Here is a 25268-nt window from a genome sequence, read left to right as displayed (position 1 = left end):
AAAGGACTTTGCAGTAAAGGACAACTTGTTGTATTTCCAAGAACGATTATACCTGCCCAGCACAGATTTACAGAAAAAAGTAATCTCTTGTTATCACGATTCTTTAATGGAAGGACATCCCGGTATGACCAAGACTTCAGAAAAGATCAAGCGCTACTTCTGGTGGCCGTCTTGGAAAAAAGATATCAGAGACTTTATAATGTCCTGCGGAGTATGCGCCCAAAACAAGAGTCAAAAGGAAAGACCAGCAGGCCTCTTACGCCCTATTGACATCCCACCTCGCCCTTGGCATACGCTTTCTATGGACTTCATCACCGATCTACCTCCATGCTCCGGATACAATACGATTCTAGTAATCGTGGACTTATTCTCCAAGATGGCGCATTTCATTCCGCTCAAAGGCTTGCCAACAGCAGCAACTCTGGCCCGTGAATTTCTGGAAAACATCGTCCGACTGCACGGTTTTCCTTCGGTTCTAATATCGGATCGTGGTAGTCGATTTATTTCTCATTTTTGGCGAAGTTGCTGTCGGTCGGCTCAAATTGATGTGAGACTATCGACCAGTCACCACCCTCAGACCGACGGACAAACCGAGAGGACCAATCAAACTCTGGAACAGTATTTACGCTGCATGCTGCAACAAACTGAAAAAACTTGGAAAGACATCCTTTGGATAGCCGAATATGCCTACAATAACTCTGTCCATTCGGGAACTGGGAAAACCCCGTTTTTTCTTTTATACGGCAGTCACCCTCGAACCTCGGAGTTGGATCCCCTCCAAGATCTTGAAACACCAGCAGTAGAATACCTGCATGCTACAATCACCCAAGCCTTTAAGGAAGCTGTTTCTCACCTTCAAAGGGCTAAAGAACAATACAAGAAAGGAGCAGATCAACATCGGAAGGAAGCCCCTCAATATCAAGTAGGGGATCAAGTCTGGTTATCTACCAAATATCTACCTCTAAAAGGGCCACGTACATTCAACCCAAGATACCTTGGTCCCTATTCCATCACTACCATAGTAAACCCAGTAGCGGTCAAGTTGGACTTGCCCCCGCACATGAAGATTCATCCGGTCTTCCACGTCTCTCTATTAAAACCCGTGCAACCTCAAACCCGACTAACTAAATCTCCAAAACCTATCCTAGTTGATGGAGAACTCGAGTTTGAAGTCAAAAGCATTCTGGACTCCAAGATCTCCAAATCTAAACTATTTTACCTAATTGACTGGAAAGGCTACGGCCCCCAAGAGAGATCCTGGGAACCTGCTGAATATGTCCACGCTCCTCGCCTAATCAAAAAATTTCATCGAACATTTCCTGACAAACCCAAACCCCCGGAGAAGCCCGGTTTAGGAGGGGCCTTGAGGGGGGGTACTGTCATGATCTCTGCTTCCAAGAGGTCAGGACTTGCCCAACTCCCTTGGAAGCAGACCCATAACCCAGGTTCCGAGCGCCAGCCGGTCCCAATTGGGACCTTTTGGACTCTGTCCTGGCGCCGGTGGCGCCAGGCTCATAAATGTGCCCAGTCCCAGCGCTGGAAGCGCCGGGCTCATAATGCTTGGGTGGACTTACCTGCGGCAGACCATGCTGCTTACTTACCTGCCAGTTGAGCCTCTGATCCTCTTCTGTTCGGGACTACTTTTCCTGTTGGGTGGGGCAGGAGCCACTCCCTAGGTTCAGAACCCTGGAACTCTTCTGGAAAGCAGGGACTCTTTTCTTTCCTAGGCGTGGCTGTGGAAGGAGACACCTAAGCACTACAGGAGGCTATTTAAACCACACCCGATGGATGAATCTTGCTTTGCGTTATTCTGCATCCTCTGCAGCAGAACGCTCATCGTGTCTTCTGCATCTGATCCTGGGCCTAAGGAAAAAGGCTTACCATCCTGAATCCAGTCTTCAGCAACATCTACAAAGACAAGAAAGAACAGGTTAGCATTACGGTCTTCAGTGACAGCTCTCCTTCTACCTGATCCATCGGTTGTCATCAACGCTCCACTGCATTCCGGCATCTGAAAGACAAAAGCTTACCAATTCTGCGCACGCTCCGGAGGCCTTCGGCGCTGCATCCCGCATCTGAAAGATAAAACAAGGTGCGTTTAAAGACTTTGGGGAACTTAAATACTCACGAGCCATTACTCCATTCACATCTAACCCAGTGGGTATTCCGGCACCCTGCAGCCACTCCGAACTTATACCTGCAAAGAAAAAAGACAGTTAGAGCGCGCCGTGAAGCAGGCAGCAAGCGCTTACTTACGTGCTTCAAGGCGCTTCTATTCATCACACGGGCTCCATCTTCGCCATCGCCGGAACCCTGCAAAACAAGATACAACATTACTAAAGACTTTTAAAGACATTTGAATTACTCGAAACTTACCGTGCGTGAAGAAAACGACGGACAGCAGTCCTCTGAAGTCAAGAGGCCTGCTTCCCTTATCCAGTGAGGAAACTGGTTTCAGCACCCTGCTCCGAAGCAGATGGAGAGCACGGCGTTCACTTACCTAAGGTGAGCGCGTTAACCTTTGGGGTCCTACAGGAGAAGAGAAAGGGAAGAAGAGAGAGACATTCAATAACCCAGTTCATTAATCCCATATTTTCTATCTGCAGACACCTTACCCTTCAAGTCAGCCATACAGTGCAAAGGGGTCCAGCCCAAAGAGCCAGCCGTGTGTTACACATCACCTTAGAAGATACGGTATACGCCCTGTCAAGACCGGCGCCTCTACGGGAATCAGGTGAGCGTTACAGCACCCTGCTGTAAACTTCATTATAAAATAAAGATCTGGCTAGATTTCCACCAAACGAGCAAACGCCCATTTTTCTGCATTTTCACCATCGGCTAAAGAAATTTGGGGAATATCAACTGTGTTTCAGGCTCTATGCGTGGACAAAACATTTGTTTTCCCCCCTGTGGAAAAACAAATGTAAAATCCCAAAAATACACCTTTGTTTTGAAGCTTTATAACATTTGCATCAAACATTCCAGTCTTTTGTAATGGGACTGATAAACATAACATTTTCATACAGATTTGACTAACGGGTCTAACGTTAGAATTTTGTGCAAGTCGGGATCATGATTTCAACTTCACTACAAGATGACAACCGTCACTCTCGTATATACATGTGCACATATATTTTCGAATGGATTGTTTCTTCCAACAGATTCTTCATCTATAATATCCTGTCGCCAGTGCAGCTGATCTTAACAAACCTTTCCGCAAACCAGGGGGTGCATCTGCTCTGCCTCTCTGCGCCCCGCGCCAGACATGACGTTGAGGCCTGTAGACATCGAGGCACTGCTCCCCGTGACCTCAGTTTCTTTTTGCTGCACACTCTGCTTGGTTCAGAAACACTTCTACTCTACTACTGCAAAGGCTCCAGGTCTGCGTGAACTGCAGTCAACAATTTTCACTTTGCGACTCCCACAGGATCTGTCCGTACTGTTTGGGGAAGGAACATGACACCAAAGACCTTGGGTCGTGTCAGTTGATGACCTGAAGACTCTCCGGGAAAGGGTGCTGAAGGTCCTCACTTTTTTCTGCAACGAAAAAGATGACAAGCTCTTGTTCAAGATGGCACGCTGCAGTGATGATTTCGGAAGACAAGTCCCCATCCCAAAAGAAGAAGCAGCACCTCAAGAGTTAACTGAGCAGTTCCTCTCACCACCACTACTCATGTTCCCCTTCGAAGAATTGTCACCACTCCAGGGAATCCCAGGATGCAGTTCCACAGGTTTTGTTACTCCCCCAATCCTCCATCTCACAGAAATGGGAGGCTCTAGGGTTGAAGAATCTTGACATCTTCGCCAAGACCTGACACTGCCATCAGGACCCACCGTGCTTGGACAAGCTAGCAGGGATCTTGGAAAAGACTGTGACCGCATGCCTAAGCACTCAGCCACAGCTCCCCTGTGCAAAGATCCACCCCTGCACAGACATGCTCTTCCCTTGGGCGTCGAGCGATCAATGCCGGCCCGCTCTACCTAGGGTCCAATGTCACCACTTTCTCTGGAGCATGCCCCCCTCCCCATGGGGTCATTTACGTCAACGATTTGATAAACCTTGGATGAGGAAGGTAAACTCATCCCCTTCTGGATGGCACCCGCTATACCCTTGAGAGGTGAAGGAGTTTTTTGGTGAGGGGTGAGTGGGGGCAGTACTGTTGATGCTGGCTCCCAACTTGCAAGAAGCCAGTGGTCTGGATACATCCCTCGAATTGGGCAGTTTACTGGCGCTGACTTCGGGGATACCTCAGGCCTCTTGCCAGTGGATAATGGCTAAAGTGGTGTAGACACTTGAAAGTTCAGTTCAAGCTCATGGTCATCCCAGATAACGGTCTTCTGAAGTAGACCATACTACCCTTTAGCCAGACAGTGGAGACCCAGTGCTAGAAGCCTGGGAAAAACTGCCTCTGTCTCTGCAGTTGACCAAGTCTTGGAAAAGAAACACCACTGTTTCCTTCAAACCCTGTCTTTCTTTCCACCCACATCTCTCAGTAGAGACTGGCGGTGTATGCTGCAACTGACAATCTGAAGATGTCCACATTTTCTTCTCTGCTACCGGACAGAGTGAGCAAGAGGTTGGTTGCATGGGGTAAAAAAGGTTTTTCCTTGGGTCAAACGCATACCTAATGGGGAAGTGAGAGGGGGCTATTATGCCCTAGTCCAAGATGGCAGAGAGGCATCTCGTTAGATATTACAGTCGGGACCGGACACAGCTGACTGTGTAGGATGGACGATGGCTATGGGCACAGTGGTGAGGAGGCAGTCCTGGATGATGTCCTCGGGGTTCACACGAATGTTCAGGCGAAGCTCTTAGTTATGCCTTTTTTGGCGGATGTCACCTCTTTGGAGCTATAGCCGATGCCTCCTTACAGAGGTTCCAGTCCGCTAAGGCCACTGCAAAGTCTGTGGGTCTGGGAGTGCAACAATCCTCTGCTCCTGTCAACCAGGATAGAGGGTTTCAGCCCCCCCCCCCCCCTCTTCTGTTCCCTGTGGAAGAAGTCAAGCACCCTCAGGCAAACAGCAACCACACCGCAGTTGGTAGGGGCAATGGAGCTCCCAGGGGAGACATCTCTGCCTCTGTCGTGCCCTCTACTTTCTCCAATGCAAAACCCCTGTCAAGGGCACCTCTTTCATCAGTCCACTGTGGAGGGGGAGGGGGAAATGTTCTGATTTCTCTCAGAATGGTGTTGCACTGCATTCGACGCTTGGGCTTGACAGGTCGTTCATCATGGATATAGTCTCCCATTCCCTCGACCCCCTCCAGACTATCCTCCTTCCAGCCCTCCTTTACCTCTGGATCCTCTACTTTTGGAGGAGGTTCATCAGCTTCTGGCGAAGGATGCAATCAAACTGGTACTGTGCTCAGAGGCTGATATTCAATTTACTTTCTGGCTCCGAAGGAGGACGGGGGCTTACATCCCTTCATGGATCTGAGGCTTTTGAATTTGTACCTATGTAACTTGTGCTCAGATCCTCCAAGCCTTCGGTTGACCGGACTGGGTGGTGTCACTGGATCTTCAGGAAGCCTACTTCCAAGTGTTTATTCATATCAACACCAGGCAGTACCTGATATTTGTTGTGGGCCATTGCCACTGCTAGTTTACAATCCTGCCCTTCGTTCCATCTCTGGTCGAAGGCTTTCACCAAGCTGCTGGCACTGATTGCGGCTGGCCTCAGGAAGGACTGTGTTCATGTCTTTCCTTACCTGGATGGCTGGCTTGTCCGAGCTCGCTCCCTAGACCAGAAGTCAGCACATTTGTTCCATATATGCAGCCTGTTGCACAGCTTGGGCTTCTCCCTGAAGTTCAGCAAGTCTCAGGTTTGAAGTCTCAGTCCATCTGTTTTATCGTGGCAGTATTGGACGCTCGACTGGACAAAGCTTTTCTACCCATATTTCGGAAGTTGGAAGTCCACCAATACCAGAAACAAGTTACTGCCTCTGCCTTGCTGCACTTGTGGTTTTAGGGCCTCCAGCATTTTGGTGGTCCCAGTGGTACGACTCAGTTGCCAGTGGTCACTGTTTCAAGGGGACATGTTAGACCTTTTGCAGGTTTTGAGCAGTTTCTCGAGACCTGGCATGGTGGTCCCTGGGAGACACCATGTTGGAAGGGGAAGGGGGGTGTTGCTTCAGCGACCACTGTCAGCAGGGGCTAGGGTTGCTGAAGTGTCATTAAAATGTTGAAGCGCTCACCTGTTGGCTCTAAAGGTGAGCGGACTGGGGTCTCTCTAGGAGTCTAGGGAGCATGCCAACTTGCTCGAGTTGAGGGCAATATGGCTGGCCCTCCCTACCTGCCCCTCCCAGCGGAAAGTTAGTACATCTTCATGAGTTCTGTGGCCCCTCAACAGAGTGCAAGGGGGAAGGTCAGAACTGAGGTCATGGGGCATGCCACATTGATATATAACGTCCCAGGCATCATGTCCTGCGCAGGACCAACACAGAGCTGTGCTGCGTGCCCTATTCACAGCAAAGTTTCAGAATATCAGGTGCGCTGGAGATAGTGTCATAGTTGAGGACCATCAACAGAAAAAAACATTGCAAAGTAATAAGTAATTTGCTTATCATTAACCAGTGAAAACTAATGCTCCTTTAATAGGGCCAGGAAACTGGAGTCCTCTTTACTGAAGCTAGACATTATCAACTTGAGGTTCCCACAAGTCCCATAACTTTGTAAGAATCTGCGTCCTATACCAATGGCATATGGAGTACGCCAATCATGCAGATATAAAAATCCCTACATAGATAGCCAGGTTCTTATTTTAAAACCCTCAAAGGTGCACACATTTTGAAAACCTTTTACTTTAACACACTGAATGTCTCCAGTATTCCAGTATGATTCTGGGAAATAGACATTTAACTCCAATGTATGTTTTAGCTTCTCCAGCATGGGGTCTGGCATGGATTCACATGCTCATGAATATTCCCTGTCGTCAGGCTGGAAATCCTTGTAAAGAAAAAATCAGTTTCACTTCTGAACTGCCTTTTTCCTAACAACCAATCGCTGAGCTCTGGGTCATACTGCCCCCAGCCAATGACTGCCCACTGCCCAAGCCCCTCCCCTGCGCCATCTTCAGATTTTTACAGCACGCTCAAGTGTTGGTAGTCCTTGTGTTTAGCTTTCGAGCTTTTACTGCGTTTTTGAGCTTTTTGGAAGACTATTACTCTATTTTTCTGTCAATCTGGCCTTGTGCTCCATCAATCAACTTTCCAATTAACGGGAACCCGTTTTTCGGATTCTTCAACGTCCCTCAAGGGCGGATTTTGTCAAGTTTCTTTGTGGAGGCTTTCAGAAGAGTCTCAGGCCTACGCCGCATGGACCATGTCGGAGGAAAAGGATTCAGCTCCCCTGTTCAGGATTTTCTCCAGCTGCGGCTTGCGAAATGTGTTTTCAGACGACAAGCTTTCAGAGTACATTTACTGCCTGTACCTGGTGCACAAGGAGGAGAATTGTGCGTTTTGCCAGGAAATGGCCCCTCGCACGATGAAGGATCGGCACAGGCGGCTGAACGAGTGGCTACACGCCAGGCCCCTGCTCTGGGTGGATCCCAGCAGCATGCCTCTCCCAGTTCCAAGATGGCTGAGCGGGCTTCTTAGACCTTTGAGAGAGCCCCTTTCCCTAGGGTCCGACAAAAGGCTAAGCACTGCAAGTCCACTGCCACCGGGAGCGCTGTTGCGATGTCTCCAGCTTCAGTCAATGCTCAGGATCTTCGGCCAAGAGGAAATCAGACCATCCAGGCAAGCTGAAGGAGAAGCCCAAGACCATCCTGCCGGAGAAGGCCAAGGGGCATCGGGGTGCGGACACTCCCCCTAAGGAGAAGGCCAAGCAGGACAAAAAGGCCCCACAGGACAAGACTCCAGTCCTGACCGTGAAGGCTCAGGTACACCCGGTGAAGGCCCAGACTTCCATCGAGGGGGTGATGGCGTCTCTTGTGAAGGCCGCAGAGACGGCTCCGCAGGGCGCAACCCCAAAGGCGAGAGTATCCCTTCCTCCCAGGAGGGAAGCTGCGTTCCAGCCCATAGATAAGACCCTGGAGAAGAAGATGCCTGTCATCTCCCTGAGTCCTTCCCCTCTGGAGGCAAAGAGGGAGGTTGGGGGGAGGCTCGGGGGGCTCTCCAGGGTACGGATATCTCCTCTGAGGAGGAGCTAATCTGCCTGCAAGCCATCCAAGAGAAGCCCTACGACGAGCGCACCTACAAAAGCGACGACAAGGGTGACGACGGCGGGGATACCGTTGAGGAAAAGCAGCACAGCGATGAAGACCTGGGCTCACAGCCGGTGTCCCAGCTGCCTGTTCCGCCTCCACCTCAGTTTCCCCCTAGAGACCTCTCTCTGCGCTGCATACTCTAGTCTCAGAGATGCAGACAAGGATGCCTATCGCGCCAGCAGCCCCTCTAGCGGCACCGGCGACGGCCAACCCCCTGCTGACAGGGGAACCTCCGGCCAAGAAGAGGAGAGTACACCCTCCGCCTCCTTGCCACCCTTCAACCCTTTCGCCCACCTGTCCCCACCCCTCCCCCCATCTCTCCCCCCCACCCCCCGGAGGGATGAGACGGATCCTGACACACTGACCATGGGCAGGGATGATGACGGTGGGATGGGGAACGTCCTGTCACCACCTCCCAGATCTTCCCTGCCGGACAAGATAGGCTTGTTCCACGCGAAGATCTTCAGAGCTTCGAAACTCTACCAGCTTGCTCCAGAGGAGAAGGAGGAGGGATTCTTATATCAGCGCCGCAAGGCAAAGAGAAAGACCATCTTCTCGGTACAACTCCTGGATGACATTTGGGACAAAGGTTTGTCTCTCATGAAGAACCCTTCTACGGCCCGGCAAAGAGGGATCGCCTGGAGAAGAAGTACAGGGCGCTGGACTCTGCGTCCAAGTGCTTACCGGCCCAACCGTCTCCGAACTCTGTGATGTCAACGGCGGCCAGGAAAAAGTCCTTGGGCGCTTTTACCATGGCAGCATCCACCCCTCCGGACAGCGAGGGCCAGAAGTTAGATGCCATGAGACGACGGATCATCTGTTCTGCGACGACGACCATCAAGGCCGCAATCGTGGTTCGCTACGACCGGAAGCTGTTGTTCAAGATCGCTCCCATCCTGGACTTCCTCACCGACGACAAGAGGTCGGAAGTGCTGGAAATACTGCAGGAAGGCGAAGTGGCGTCGGTGGCCACGGATATTGCCGACGCAGGGTTCTGCCAAATGGGCAACAGCGTTTGACTTCATCGCGGTGGCTGGCTCAAGGCCACCAACTTTAGTCGGGACGTTCAGTCGAAGGTGTTGGACATGCCATTCGACGGGGACAATTTGTTCGGGAAGGCTGTTGAGTCTCTACAGGCCATAAAGACGGAGACGGCACATGCCTTGGGCACTCTTCAGCAACGGAAGCTGTCCTTTCAGCACTCAGGCAGCAAGTCCCAGCGGTTCTCCACGGGTTTTGGCGGGGGTTCTGCTTCTTACTGCCAACCCTCCTGCTCTTCGGCCCAGGAAAATGAACAGGGGCCGCTCCAAGGCCTTTGGAGGAGGACGTCGTAGTCGCCAGGGTCCCCAAAATGGCCAAGCAGGATTGAACCGACCGTGGCATCGGGCTCCCACCCGTGTACCCCGGTGGGAGGCTGGCTGGCGAACTTGTTCAGTGTGTGGTAGACCATCTCCACCGACAGTTGGCTGCTGGATGCTCTCGCCCACGGACACACCCTGGAATTTGAACTGAAGTGTCCCCCAATACCACTGGTGGCCCGGCAGGAAAACCACATCACTCACTTGATGCTGGAGGTGCGGGCCATGTTAAGGAAAGGTGCGATAGAGCTTGTCCCAAAGAGGCACCAGGGCTCCGGAGTGTACTCAAGGTACTTCCTCGTGAGAAAGAAGACCGGAGGCTGGAGGCCCATCCTCGACCTTCGTCGACTAAACAAATGCATAAAGTCCCAAAAATTCCAGATGGTCACTCTTCAGCATGTGCTCGGGGGACAGCTGGAAGAGGGGGACTTCCTGTCGTCGCTGGACTTGAAGGATGCGTACTTCCACATCCCCATTCACAAGGGGCACTGCAAGTTCCTGCGTTTTGTGGTTCAAGGGAAGCACTACCAATTCAAGGCCCTTGCCTTCGGATTGAAGGCAGCGCCAAGGGTCTTCACTGAGTGCCTGGCGCCAGTGGCGGCGCAGCTGCATCTGCGGGGAATCCACGTCTACCCTTATCTGAACGACTGGCTCATCTGGGCCAGTTCAAAGGACATTGCCGTTGACCACACTGCGAGGACCGTTCGCCTACTGACGGATTTGGGGTTCTCGATGAACTATGCAAAGTCCTGCTCGACTCCATCCCAGGACGGGCTGTTTCTGGCATCCCGACTCCACACAGTGTTGTGCCTGGCATCTTCGTCGGAGGAGAGGATAGCAGCCATCTTGGGCAAGGTACAATGGCTGTTGGCCCGGAAAGTCGCCACAGCGAGGTCCATCAAATCTCTTCTCGGCATGATGTCATCATGCATCCACCTCATCCGTTGGATACAAGTGTCGGGAAGCTTCCAGGACAGGATCACACTCGACGAAAGGTTCCATCGAGCGATACAGTGTTGGGGAGTTTGTGCACATCTGCCCGGAGGCATGGATTTCCAGACCCCACTGCACCAAGAGACGGTCACAACGGACGTCTCCCTGGAAGGATGGGGTGCTTACACCGGAAGTCTTCACGCAAGAGGCCTGTGGCTCCCGGAGGAGAAGTCGTTGCACATCAGCGTGTTGGAGCTGCAGGCTTTGTTTTGGGCCCTCAAGTCTTTCCTTCTGTACCTCAAGGACAAGGTGGTGCGGGTCTTCACGGACACCACCACATTGTTTTACATCAGGAAACAGGGGGGCACCAGATCCACGGCACTCTCCAAAGAAGCGCAGGGCCTATGGCACTGGGCTGTTGCCACGGGGATGTTCCTCATCCCGTTTCATCTGGCAGGAGTGAAGAATACTGTTGCCGACTCTCTCAGCAGCGAGCTGCGCTCTTGCCATGAGTGGGAACTTCGGCAGGACCAAGTGAATCACCTCATCCGCAAATGGGGCATTTCCCAGATCGAGCTATTTGCGACCGCAAAGAAAACCAAGTGCCGGAGGTTCGTCAGCAGGTTTCCCCAGCCAGGGAGCATGGGGGATGCATTCCCATTCCCCTGGGACAGCCTGTTTCTGTATGTGTTCCCTATGTTGCTGTTGCTTCTTCCACTAGTCTATCAACTCAGACGGTCCAGTGCAGCATGATCCTTTTTGCACTGTCGTGGCCAAGGCAGATCTGGTACCCGTACCTTCTCGACACGTCAGCGTCCCCTCCAGTCAAGCTTCCGGTGATAGCAGATTTTCTGGCCAGGGAAGGAGGCGCAATTCTGCACCACGATCCAGGATCGCTGAACCTGAAGGCCTGGCTCCTGCAGCATTAGAGTTCTTGCGGTAACGCAAACATGTGTTCCTGCTTGCTCACAGCACCTGCCTTTCCAGCTCCCATGACAATGAGCGCCACATTCTTATGACGGCATTCAGTTATACGGCTCCTTCCTTCTCCCGCGGTTTTTAGTGGCCCATGTCTTGTGCTTGGTGTCCTGCATTCTCGTCTTCCTTCCCTGTTGTCCTTTTGCTTTTCCTCCTATCTTCAGCCATGTTCACTGCCAGTTCAGTTCCCCTCCTGTCTTCAGCCCTATTCCTTAGAGATCATTTCTCCTTCTGTCTGCAGCTCTGTTACCTGCTAGTGTGGTTTTTCCCTCCCATCTCTAGTCTTTACCTTTTCTCTGTTTGACTGCCTGATCTCCTTCCTGCTGCCTCGTCTGTCGACTGCCTGGTTCCAGCTGTTGCCTGCCTCGCCTGGTCCTGGATGTTCCATCATTACCTCTCAGTTACAGTGCTTGCACTGTTCCTGCACCCCGTTAACTACTGAAAGGCTGTCCCGTGGTGTTGGGAGACGAGGGCCACCTGTCCCTGTTTACTACTCTTGAAGGATGGTGTGGGTTCATCCCCTGCACTGCACTCTGTGTCGATTCTACAGACTCAGCCTGGAAGCCATTAAGAGGAAGGGTCTGACTCAGGAACCAGCTACCCGGTGCCAGAGAGAGGCACAGCTTGACAGCATGGCCCACCTGGGCCTGAGAAACCCAAAGACCTCACAAGTTTTTTAAAAAGGAGATATTGAGCTGGGCTGTACAAGCCCATACCCCGACTGCGAAAAGGAGCACTACGCACAGGGGTGCAAGAATCATACTGCAGAAAGGGCTGTAGCACACCCAGGGCTGAAATATTGGGAACCCCTCAAGGGGAAGAGAGGCAAGACACAGTAAGCTGGGTGGAACACGTCAAGTGATTTCTCTTTCATTTTCAATGGAACTTTTGCTGTGAGCCATCTACGAGGCCAGAAATTCAAAGAGACTATGAGAACATTGCAGGAGAGGGCCAGAAAACCAGCTACCAGTATTCAAGGGGAGTAACCTTTAGACTAAGCTAAGACTTAGTATGTCCCTTCCTTCCTTCCTTCCTTCCTTCCTTCCTTCCTTCCTTCCTTCCTTCCTTCCTCCCTCCCTCCTTCCTTTCTTTCTTTTAGGGCAGAGGCAGGTAAGCATATGTTTGACAGAGGACAGGTTTTATTTTTGTAAAATGCCCCAACGAGCTCCCATTTATTGTTTTTTTTATCTTGGGTAACTCATAAGGTAACGCATATCGTAGGTTTTCTTTATGTTGATTAAAATAATAACTTGTCCACTAGTCCGTCTCTTCTCTCCGACTTGCTACATTTGCTATAAAGAAAATGACAATGCAAAAGTTAAGTGCCACCTTAGAATATTTTTATACAACAAGGCATTCATAGGATATCTTTTAATAGAACAAGCTATTATTTGAGTATCAATGCAAGTAGACACAAGTTAACTTGAAAGGGTTTCTCTTATGTGGGACCGAATAGCTCTCATATAGCTTTGACATTCTGTGAACCTAAGCTGTGAACTTGAGTTCTCCTGAAACTGTAGATTTGTACAAGTGTCAGATTTCTTGAAACCAGAAATGTACAGACTCCATTAGTCATTCACTTTGGTAAATGCTGAATAGAGTTAATGGGCCCAGCTGTGTTTACTTGATACAAATGGCCTGTTTTCAAAATATGAAAAACCAGTCAAAATCAATTTCAAGATCAGGTTTTTAATGGTCTTACATTTTGAAGGAGGTTTGGAAGGCCACCCTGGTCCCCAATAATAATTTGTGTCTTGTTGACCAATAGGTGCAACTTCAAAAGAATAAAATGCTTACACATATCCTAACCTACGATATTGGCAGAACATTAGGGCCCATGGAGAATGTATCTGTTTGATTAAGCAGCCTATTAAAATGATCCCTTTGTTCCACTGAATGTTATCCTTGGCAGATGTTCTCTGTATTTAGGTGCAGGTCATGTTTGAATAAATTCTCATATTTTCATAACTACGTGATGCATGCAGGGTCAAAAACATAAATAATGTCTATTTAGATTCACAGGAAAAAGTCTGGCTATATCATTCCCATCAATATAACATGGCCATAGCAAGAATTATAAGGAAAATAAATATTCCATACCAATTCTGATTACTCATTTCTGAAGTAAGGGCTAGTTTACAACTGACACATCTCCTTATGACAAAGAGAATTCTGTGGGCCAATGGAAGTTAGTAGGAGCCTGGAAGGTGATAGTAACTGAAGGGAACCCATCAAAGACTCTCCCATCGAAATTGCTCCGTCAAATGATCTCAATGAGTATTTAGGGTAAAGAGAAAAGCAAAAGCGCCCATCCGACAATAGAAAAGCTGATTGGGGTTCCAAATGGAAAATCTCCGTAAAATGGATGGCTTTTTTTCAGATGGGAATGAATGCAGACGCCAAGACAGACCAGATTACCTGATAGGAATTTTGGGAGCAGGGTGACAGACTGAAAGGAAGAACTTATCTGGCAGTGCTACCTGAAGCCGGTTAATGTTTTTTGGAAAGACAAACCAAAAGTTAGTTCTATGATTCCAGAGAATTTAGACAAATGTTCCAAGATTTGATGAAATTCCAGGAAGCAATGACAAGTATTTTGGGGAACCCTGTTTACAAATGTGGTGCAAGGCGCATGTGCTATGTGATTGATAATTAAAATAAAAATTCAGGTAGCTTAACCATAATTGGGCTTTTCTGCATGATTTGGTATCTCCAAAAGTCTTAAACATCCCAAATCGAAATGTAGAATGACAAGCCCCTTTGACTATTGCCTGCCATAGATGATAAAGTAATTGAAAACTTTTCCTTAATAGACACATGAAACTGAGGTGTTGCGAGGGTGCAGCTGATTACTTGAGCGTAGTTAAAAAGTTAGGCACTGTTGTCCAAGCATTCCAAAAAGGCATTTCCTGAACCGAAGCATTTAAAATGTTCAGCAACCAATGTAACACCACAAAGATATCCAATTATATCTATGCCAGGAACCATTAGTTTGTCGCAGATAGTGTCCTACATTTTAGATTTTAAATAGCCCAATAATCGGAGACCCACATTTTAGAGTAGCCAATAGATTAAGTGTATCTTGTTTAAAATGTGGTTGCGAGAACTGTTTAACCTTTATGAAGGAAACAATGTCAATTTGTATCTCTACATTATGGAGTATTTCATTCTGATGCCTAGAATAGTCATTCATGTTTGTTCTATTTATGGATGTTTGTGTGAATTAGAATGGGAGCAGTAGTGTGCCAATAGCTGTCAGGTTGCATTTTCCTTTCTGGGGACAAGCTGTCTGTATTTATTTTAAATATTCTGGATGCTTTCCCCCCAAATTGAAAGCTATATAACTCTTTAATGTATTATTGTAAATGAAACAAAATACTCAGATTAAAACAGCCTTTTTCTTGTCGCGGTTTGTGGGGTATGATTGTTGCATTAAGGGGAGTATTACATTAGTCTGATTGTTCTTTAAAGAGTAACTTTGAAATAATAAGTATCTTCCATGGAGAGATGTAGATGTCATTACAGAAGTTTGGGGGTACAAATGTTAATGCTAATAGGGAGAGGATCATTGATGTAATTTCCTGGCCTTGGTTCCCTGGCAAGTTTCAAATATGTTTTAAGCACATTTAGTGGCTTCCTTCAACCAACCAGGTCTTGGAATCCTGGGTGCTGATCTCCCGAGGTCCCTATGCCTCAGCACCTTCTCACCAAATTCTAGGGGACCACAAGAAAGGAGAGGATGGAACGCTCTGTGGGATAGACACATTGGGATATGATTTTCGCTCTCTCCTATTTTGGTTTTGGTGTGAATGTGCTTCCTCCGAGGTGGTGATGGAATTGTAAGGCTGGTGGATCCTCAGTTTTCCTCCTGCAGGCCCTTCGTCATTTCGTGGATGGTGAAACCATCTCCCATCGTCACCTTTGCCCCATCACTCTGCCCAATGTATGGGACTTCGTCACAACACCTACACTGGTCTGGGGTTCTTTTGATCTCCTTATGAGAGTTCTAGACAGTCAACTACTTGTTTTCATGATGCATGGTTCTCCATCCTCTTATCCTATATCAAGACCTTGCACTGAAGATTTGGTTATTTAGTAGGTGGTGTTACAATTGTTTTTGCGGTAAGGTACAATACATTGTTCATTGTTGTGCTAAGTGATTGATGTGTCTTTCAAAGTGAAGGAGCAGATATGCTGTCAGTTTTATTTCATAATTTAAATCTTCCTATCATGCAGATAATATTTATGGTTGGACGTGGCTACTTGAAACCAGACCAGACCAAGGTGTCTAACAACTGTCCCAAAGCAATGAGAAGGCTGCTGGTGAACTGCCTTAAATTCAAGAGAGAGGAACGTCCACTCTTTCCACAGGTCAGTACAAGCGAAAATACCAGAACATTATCCAGGTGGGTTGGAAGAGGTAGGGTAGAATGTTCCAGCCACTTAACTGTAAGAAGTTGTCCTTCCTCAGACACATCAGGCCTGGCTAGCCCCCCCCAAACCCATATAATCCACCAATTAAAATATTGTCTGCATTATTGACAGTGATTTGAGGGCTGGGTGATGAAGTGAGTTTTGGAGATATATCAACATATATTTTCAAAATCAATATAGGACTAGACAATTAACATTGAGATATATACATATTTCTGAGGCTTGTGGAATCTGCTTAGATCACATGCTATGCATAGGCCGACATCTAGTGGAAGCTGCAGAGTATTACAGTTGTTTTCTAAACTCGAAAAGGGACATCGACAGGGCGTGCTAGTAACACTATCCATAGTGTGACATCTACTGTACCCATGGTGCTTCATGCGTGGATGTCCCTCAGATTGTTTATTTCCGCCATCATTGTCGGTCACTGAAAGCGGAGTTCCTTCTGGCTGTTGCCATTATTTACAAAATATCATTAAATCTAGTTTATTCTTACTGTCCTTTCTTAGCTGTTCCCCTACAAGACCTTCGGCGACGGCTTTGAGGACTACTTTCGTCGACGACTGCTGACCTTGCCTTGACAAACTTATCAGACGGCCTCGGAAGGCCGCTCTGGGCCTCGGCCTTCACAGTAGGGAGAGTGGGGGTGGTTCTTTTCTTAGTTACCCTAACAGAATGCATATTTCCCTTTCTTCCCACTTTATTCGCTAGGCTGCCTTCCCCACACAAAATGGAGAATACACCATTTAAATGTTGCCCATCTTGCAACCAAAGATTTCCCTGGAAAGACTTGCACTGGGTGTGCAATCTTTGCCTTCCAAGGGACCATAACGAAGACCACTGCAAATCTTGCAAGCTCTTCAAGCCGAAAACCTTAAAGGACCGCAAGACAAAGCGCTGGGCCCACCATGCCACGCAGGCTAAGGCCACCATTAATGTTGAGGGTGACTACAGCATCAGTGTCTTTAGTGATGAGGGCGAAATGGGATCCGTCGGATGTCTGTGTGCAAACCCCCCGACCCCACCAGGCAGCCCGGCGGCTCTGCTACGGGGACGACACTCGCCAGCACTGGCACGGACAAACAGCATTACACTAAGCAAACGCCCCACGCCCCAAAGTCGACCTCCACGCCAACCGGAAGGCCACACACGGCATCAAGGTGGGAGGTCCAACAGTTCCCTGTCCTCTTGGCAATCGAGCTCGCCTCACGACAGGCCCCCGAAATCGAGAGAAAAGTCTGTTTCTGACGCTGTGTCCAAAACAACCAAGTCCACACATGCCAATGTCTGAACGTCGAAAGACGCGTCGAAGGCCCCTGCGAAATCCCCTCAGAGGTCGAAAATGCCTGAGCTCATTAAAAAACTTGTCAAACGAGAGGTTTTAGAAAATCCGCAGGGCACATCACCAGCTACTGGGGCCGCACTTACACAACCCCCTGCCAAAAGAGCAGATACAGACACATTACAAGCAGTCACTCCACTCAAAGCTTCCAGGACACTGGAGCATACACAGACACTGAGGACCAAGGGAACATGGGGGATGTAGACCAGTTTTATGAAGACGTCTATGTCATACAGTCACTAGATCATTCAGACTCACCGGTCGACAACCAAATCCAATATAATGATATGCTCCTAAAGGCAGCTGAACATTTCCAAATAGATACACAGGAAACCCAAATAGACAAGATGTTGTCCAAAACATCTTGGGAGACAAAAAATCTGCTACTTAATTTATTCCAATTCTCCAGTCTGTGCAGAGGCAAATCCAACCCTCTCTAGTAACCCCGAACTTAACACGGACTGTAAACCTGCGCATTGAAAAAGTATTCCATCCAGCTCCCTCAGAGCCCCTTTACATCAGGGGTCAATTCAAACCAGATTCTTTGGTTGTTACAACCACATGGAAGAGAGCCGGGACTCCCCTAGCCTCTTTGGAAGCACCCCCAGACCACTAAAGTAAAAAGATGTATACTTTCGGCAGAAAAGTCGCCACCATAGCAGCCTACCAGGCGATGATTACTAATAACACCACCCTTCTGGCCAGCTACAACTGCCATAAGTGTGACGAAGTAGCCAAACAGATTCGGCCCCAGAGCCCCTTAAATCACAACTCTCCCTCACCTTTGCAGAAGAGAAAGCTGTTGTAAACTGCATTCTCAAAAATAATCTATATGCAGCTGATAATGTGGGGAAGATAATAGCTGAGGGCCGCTTATCAAACGCCATTTATGGCTACGTTAGTCTGGCTTTAAACTTGAGACACAAGCTACACTTCTTAACATGCCGATAGAACCAAATGTCTTGTTCGCAAAGGCAGTAGAAGACGCCCTCAAGATTGCCAAGAAGAGTACGACACCTTAATGTCACTGGGGCAACTCACCAATAAAACCTCCGGGCAAAGATAAGATTATAATTTTCGTCGCTTTAGGGGCCAAAATTCTCAACGGGGTAGGATACAACCTGGGTCAGAGCTCATCATGAGGCTCTCCACAGGGTCAGTCCACGCAAGCGTTTCAGCGAGGCCGGAGAAGATCTTGTGGCAGGGGTAGATGATCCTCCTCCTGAGGTCCCTCCCATGCCATTCCAGTAGGACGACGCATATCATACTTTACCCACGTATGGGAGGGAATCACCTCAGACAAGTGGGTACTTTCAAATGTGGCGTGCAGTTATTGTATAGAACTGCTACAGCAACCTGCCAACCATCCCCCAAGACAAAGGTCCACCTCCAGAGAAGAAAAGCACATCTTATTGGAAGAGGTGGCAGTGCTGCTATTAAAGGAAGCCGTAGAAGTCATCCCGGCGAACCAGGTAAACAAGGGTATCTATTCAACGTACTTCCTTGTGCCGAAAAAAGATCTCACGATGCGCCCTGTTTTAGATCTACGCCCTGTAAACACCTATGTCAGGCTACAAAAATTCTGCATGACTACGCTACAGGAATTAATCCCACTGCTAAAGCGCAGAGACTACATGGCAACCTTAGATATGAAAGATGCATACTTTCATATTTTAATGTTTCCAGCGCATAGAAGATTCCTGCGTTTCAAGATAGGAAACCAACACTACCAATTCAAGGTGCTACCCTTCGGCACAGGATCTGCTCCAAGGGTATTCACCAAGGTACTGACGGTGGTGGAGGCGCACTTACGCAGGGAGTCAATCCCTGTGTACCCTTACCTGGACGACTGGCTGATCACAGGGGAAACCCCCCAAATTTGCAAGAGAAATACCCAAAGAACGATCAATCTACTTTTCCAATTGGGTTTCTCAATCAACGGGAAAAAGTCCAGCCTTGTACTAAACAAGACCAAACAGTTTTTAGGAGCTGTGTTAAAAACAGAAGATGGTCTAATCTTTCCATCAAACGAAGGAGTACAAAACATACTGCTGCAAATACCTCCGTAGCTAGCCGGTCGCCAGATAACCCTACACGCAAAGCAATTAGCATGCTGTGAATGATGGCATCATGCATTTACCTGGTCCCACAGGCACAATTGCCCATACGCCCGATGCAAGATTGGTTGATGAAACAGTGGTCTCAGGCAAGCGGTCACTGGGACGATCTAGTGGTCGTTTCGCCAACCCTAGTACAAGCTCTACACTGGTGGACAAAGGAGTCTGTCGCAGGGAAACCCCTTCCATGACGCGGCAGTGCAAGGAGTGATTACAACTAACGCATTTCTCACTGAGTGGGGGGGGGCATCACCTTTATCTCAAAGCACATGGTCTGTGGACTCAAATCACAGCACAGAACCACATCAACCTGCTGGAACTTCTAGCAGTGCTCTAAGCTGTCAGGGTTCCTCATTTCTCTCACCATTCTGTCAGGGGGCCATGCTTCAGGTTGCATTTCAATAATTCCTTCTGGAGGTGTAGAAGGGGAGGTCTGTCTAGGGTCTAGGCTGTTCTGTTTCAGGGTGATGGAATTGGGCTAAGAGAATTCTTTCTTTAATGTTCTTCTCTCAGGAAGCCTTTGTTTCCCCAGGCCAAGATGGTGGTTCAGCTCTACAGCATTGATTGGCTGAGGCTGGCAGTGATGCAGTTTGGAATGTTTTGTTGGGTTCTAAACTGCCTTTCATTTTAGTATTGATCAAAGGAGGTCACTGTCTTAATAGCTACTGTAATAAACGTGTTTTAAGTTCCAAAGAAAATACTAGCAGTCATTTACTCAAAGAGAAATCCTTGAAGGTCCAACCAGAGTTAATAGAAAAAGGAAGCGAGTAGCAGAAATCATCTGAAAACCTTTTCTGGAAGGAAGAGGAAGCAGATCAGCTGAGACAACTGAAGACCAGCCCAAGTTAAGTGTACCATATATCTTCATAAAGAGGTTTTGTATCTGAGCAGAAAGGAAGTCAAGTGAAAATGTTTAAAAGACAACCGTTATAGGAAAAGACTTTCAGTGTGTAAATAATTGAGGAGAGTGAGCGATTGAAATAGCTTGTTTGTGGGCAATGTACACAGCAGAGAGAGCTGAAAGCAGGAATAGCGGCAGCAGCAGTTGTACGCGCATGTGCTATTTTATTAACTTGGCGAGCGGACGTGAGGCGTCGCATAACTGTAATCTGTAAATAAATGTAGATAAGTTAACAGCCGCGTCAGGCAGCGTATCATAGTTGTTTCAAGAGTTGCGCCAGGCATTTCTCCGACGGAGTGCATGCTCGAGGCAAGGACCCGAAGACGTGACGTGTGCATCGCGTTCGTAGTCTGAAACACTGTTTCTGAAGAGAAGGCAAAAGCAATTTCACTGCACGCAGCATGGATCGTCAAGACGGAATTTTTCCCTCTTACGTTTTTGAAATCGGGCTTCACTGCAGAAACATGTGGAGTCAATTTAACTGATACTGAAGTAAGTGCACTTAAGAAATATATTGCCAGAGACCGTGCAACGAGGTTCATTTTAGTATGAACTGAAAGAAGGCAAAAGCAAAAAACATAAGGCTAAATTAGCCATAAACATTCAAGGTCTAGCAAGTGAGTGAGCAGAAATAAAGCACAAGTGAGCAACCAGGAAGCAGACAGTGCAGAACATTCCTGGTGAAAGATTCAGCACAGCATAACCACAGTCAATGAACAACTCAAGAGCCTAAAGGCACTAAAGCTTAGGCTGCAGGTATGAAAGGTAGCAGGGTACAGTTAAATATTAGTACAATTAGTGTTATAAGTCAAGAAGGAGTAACAAGTTTGTGATTCATTCTTTTAAGTCATCTACTGACGAGTCCATATCTTGTGACGGCAGACGAAGATGTCAGGAAACTGAAGTAGTGGGATCCTGCAGGAGTGAAGCTGGCCCACATAGCCCCCTAAGCCTGCCTGCTCAACAATACTGCTTCTTTAAAACTATTGGCCAGGCAAACCCAAGGGGAAAGGGGAATGGAGAAAACAACAAAAGACAAGAACTCCAACTGCAGGTACTTCAGACCGTCTTCTCAGAAAGTTTTGACTCAGATGGGATGTTCCTAAAAAAGGAAATACACCTTTAAATGAATCAGTCTTCTGATCACTACTGACTACTCTCTATATTATATTTTCTCCATTTACATTTACCTGTTGCCTAAGCTTGATTTGCCAATAGGCTACTTCAGAAAGATGTATGTTGACTGTAGATATTCTTAGCGATATCTCATCTATTTGTCTTTCTGCTCTCTTGATCTCTTTAGTATCTGGAAATCTTTTTCTTTTAATAAAATATACCCAAAAATATTGTTGTTACTATTGTCTATTATACCTATTTGTCGTATGCTCTAGGAATCATATACTCTATAAATATGTGTAGGTAATTACCTTTTGTATTCTGAAGAATCTTTGTAAAATATTCAGCTGTAAACTTTTAATACTCCAATTTCACATATGGAGTGCTTTTCCAATAAATGTCTCTTGCTAACACATGTATTTCTTCTGAATACACTCTTAATCAATGAGGAAAACAATTGCTTGCAAAACGCTGCGTAATCGGGCTTCAAAACGCTGTCCTTAAATCGTTTTCTCTTCCGTTACGAGCAACGAATAAAAAATGAGGAAAAGTATGAAAATCCAAAATGGCTGCGACGCATGCGCGACATCGTTAGGTCCTTTTCTCAAAACCGCGCTTGCATATCCACTGAAATACGCGACGCAGGCTCAAAAAACAAAACGAACCTGAAGTTAGTTTGATATATATTAAGAATTAAGGTAAAGTTTAAAACACAACGATAAGAACCGTGCGCCTTATTAGTATTTTAGAAAAGATAAAATGTACACAAAAATGAATTGCTGAACCTTCTTTATATATTGTTCATTAAAGATTCCTTGACTATTTCTTCTTAAATAATATAAGGATTCTATTGTTTCAAAAACGAAATGCTCATTTTCAAGTCTTTAAATAATAAACATTTCAAAAATCTTCACTTAAAAATTCAGAAGTCCACTTAGCTTATCAATGTTCATGGAACTAGACTCTTCTCTGGCTCAGCAAACAGAATCTCACTGGAATTCTTCTTCTGCATACTTCTTCTCCTGTTAACTACAATTACTACAATATTATTGGAACTCTTAAAAGGATATTAATCTCCTTAAAAATGGAAACTTTAAATGAATTTAACTGGAGCGAACTAATATATGACCTACTCTGATGCATACTTCAATGAAAGGCAGTTGATAATTGTTATTAACATTCTAATGACATCACAATGCTGCATGCTCTGAACTGAACCAATCACTGTTGTGAAAATGTTCCACCAACTTGGCTTGGGGGCATTTCATCTTTCTAATTGAAAGTTAGTTAAGGGAAATAGAACAAACTAAAATAAATGCTCTATTCACAAAACAGACTTTATTTAATATTTCAACCACCTTCCCTTTCTAACTTTCCTGGAATGGTATTTGACATACCCTATTGTCCTAAGAACCTTGTCAAAATGAGGTACAAAATGTGAGAACCTGACAGAAGAGGACAGTAGAAGATTCTGCGTATTTTCTCCACTTCCCCTTTCCCCTTGGGTTTGTCAGCTTAATAGTTGTTATTTGAGAGATTGTTGGGCCGGCAGGTTTAGGGGGTCTGGTGGGCTATCTTCACTCCTGCAGGAAACCTCAGGCAGACCTGATAAAAGCACTCTAAGCCTTTGAAGCACAGCTGACAAATCAGTCAGTACAAATCCTCACAGACAGCACCACTGCAATGTTTTATATAAACAAGCAGGGGGGCACACATTCTCCCAGTCTGCCCCGACTACCACAGAAAATATGGAAGTGGGCACTCGAGTGGGACATGTTCCTAACATCTCAACATGTTCCAGGGGAACTCAATTCACTGGCGGACTCACTAAGCAAAGATCCTCTACCAGAAGAACACGAGTGGCAGCTCGACAGATATATCGTAGATCACATTTTCACACAGTGGGGCTACCCCTCCATAGACTTGTTTGCAACAAGAGAAAACAAACAATGCACTGACTTTGCATTCTGGTTTGCCCAACACGACTCCAAGGGGAACGCCCTGTAGGTGAGTTGGTCTGGGAAATTTGCCTACGCTTTTCCCCCAACTCCACTAATGAGCAAAGTGGTGAACAAGATACACAAGGAACAGATGACATTAATCCTAGTTGCTCCTATGTGGGCGAGACTGTCGCGACCCTTGCCCAAAACCCCCTCTGGCAAACCCATTGGCCAGGTGGAGTCAGGACTTGGGCCTCTAGAGCCTGGCATCCTCTTCAAAAGCCCTCATGGGGCCAGTCCTGGCACCTATGGCCTCAGGCTCATACACCATGAACAACAATGTGCTTGGGAACTACTTTATTGTATTGTCAGCCAACATGGAGGCATCCCCGTAGCTTGGTTCCTAAGAACCAAGCTATGCAGTCTAGTGTTTTGGGTGTGGCAGGCCTGGAACTACTTTACCTAGGCTATATAAATCACACCCAGACTGCAGAACATGGTTCGTGTTACTTTGCAGCTTGCAACGTGACGCTCACCGTGTCCAGCTATTCCCTCGAACCTCGGAGAAGCAGAACCTGCAAGGAGACAAAAAGAATATCATTAGCAGCAGCATCTTACCTGCAGTCTTCATCTTTAAACACTCACAGCTACTGAGAACAGCTTCCTCTAATCTGCATGCCTCCCGGACAGAACGACTTGAAAGAGGAAGATAGAGGCAACATTAAAGAAAGCTGTAGAGACATTTACAAATAACGAACTGCTCAAAAGGCTTACCTGGCTGGTCGCCTCTCGACTGGCACCACTCCTGACATTCCACTCGCGCTGAAGAACACCGCGACCTACAAGGAAGGAAAACACAGGTTAGCAAAGGCAGGACTTCGTAGCGCTGCGCATAGCGCTTACTTACCGCATCATAGCGTTCTTAATACGCCATCATTTACCAGCGGGGCTCAACCAAGCCAGTTCGCCGCGCTGAAGCTCCGCATACCTAAGGGAGAAAAAAGAGACATTTCAAACAAAGAAAGGAATGCAGGATAGCAACAAAACTAGAGAACAGCAATAAAACCTACCTGAACAATATCAAACGGTCCGGCATCGGTGAAGTAACTGGACCGCAATCACCCATGAAAGACAACGCGCCCCTGCAAAGAAGGCAGGACGGAGAGCACGCCTAATTCTACCACAAGGTGAGGAGAGGGCGCCAGAGGGACTGAAAGCATACGGGGGTGGAGGGAGGATACTTACCCCGGTCGGTCAGTCTTGAACACAGTCCTCCTGTATTTTCAGGCAGAACCTTCCCCGCAGACCACATCAGGGCAAAGCTGAGAAGCATACCAGCGAGTAACCCAGCTGGGTGGCGTCCCTCTGGATACCAGGTGAGCGTAACGGAGACAACTTTGGTATCCACATCTGCGCAAAATGGCGATTTGCAACCCGATCAAACTCCCATGCCCGTTCAACATGCTCACTCAACACGGGGGGACAACATTACACCCTCAACCTCACTCTATGAACTTGGCAGCTGGGCTCCTGAAGTCATAGAGTTAAGTCATCTAAATCTACCATAAAGGTGTATGGAAATCCTCAAAGAGGCACGTAAACCAAACACCAGACACTGTTATTTCGAGAAGTGGATAAGATTTGTAATTTGCTGCCAGTCAAAACAAATAAACGAAATAGAATGTACTCCATCACACATTCTTCATTACATGCTTCACTTACTAGACTCAGGGCTAGTATTTAACTCTATAAAGGTTCACCTGGCAGCTCTATCCGCATACAACACTTCCCAAAGTAACGTGTCATGGTAGAAAAGGCCTGTCATTAAGGCATTCATGGAGGGAGTAAAAACACTCCACCCTCCTATTTCAAACCCGCTGCCAGGCTTGGACCCCAATGTAGTACTTGCAAAGCTTATGGGATCCCTCTTTGAGCGTATGCATA

General features: G+C 47.3%; 1 protein-coding gene across 3 annotated transcripts in view; it reads left to right on the top strand.

Moving 5' to 3' along the window:
* Nucleotides 1–25268, top strand: part of ARAF (A-Raf proto-oncogene, serine/threonine kinase) — a 1000066-nt gene that overhangs the window by 931032 nt on the left and 43766 nt on the right. For all 3 annotated transcript variants that reach the window (XM_069647431.1, XM_069647429.1, XM_069647432.1), the window contains exon 15: nt 15711–15845. In XM_069647431.1, the coding sequence (XP_069503532.1) occupies nt 15711–15845 (135 nt within the window). The remainder of the gene's footprint in view (nt 1–15710; nt 15846–25268) is intronic.

Source organism: Ambystoma mexicanum, chromosome 2q (genome assembly GCF_040938575.1).
Source record: "Ambystoma mexicanum isolate Mex_15411 chromosome 2q, UKY_AmexF1_1, whole genome shotgun sequence".
NCBI lineage: Eukaryota > Metazoa > Chordata > Amphibia > Caudata > Ambystomatidae > Ambystoma > Ambystoma mexicanum.
This window is presented reverse-complemented; position numbering and strand designations above follow the sequence as displayed.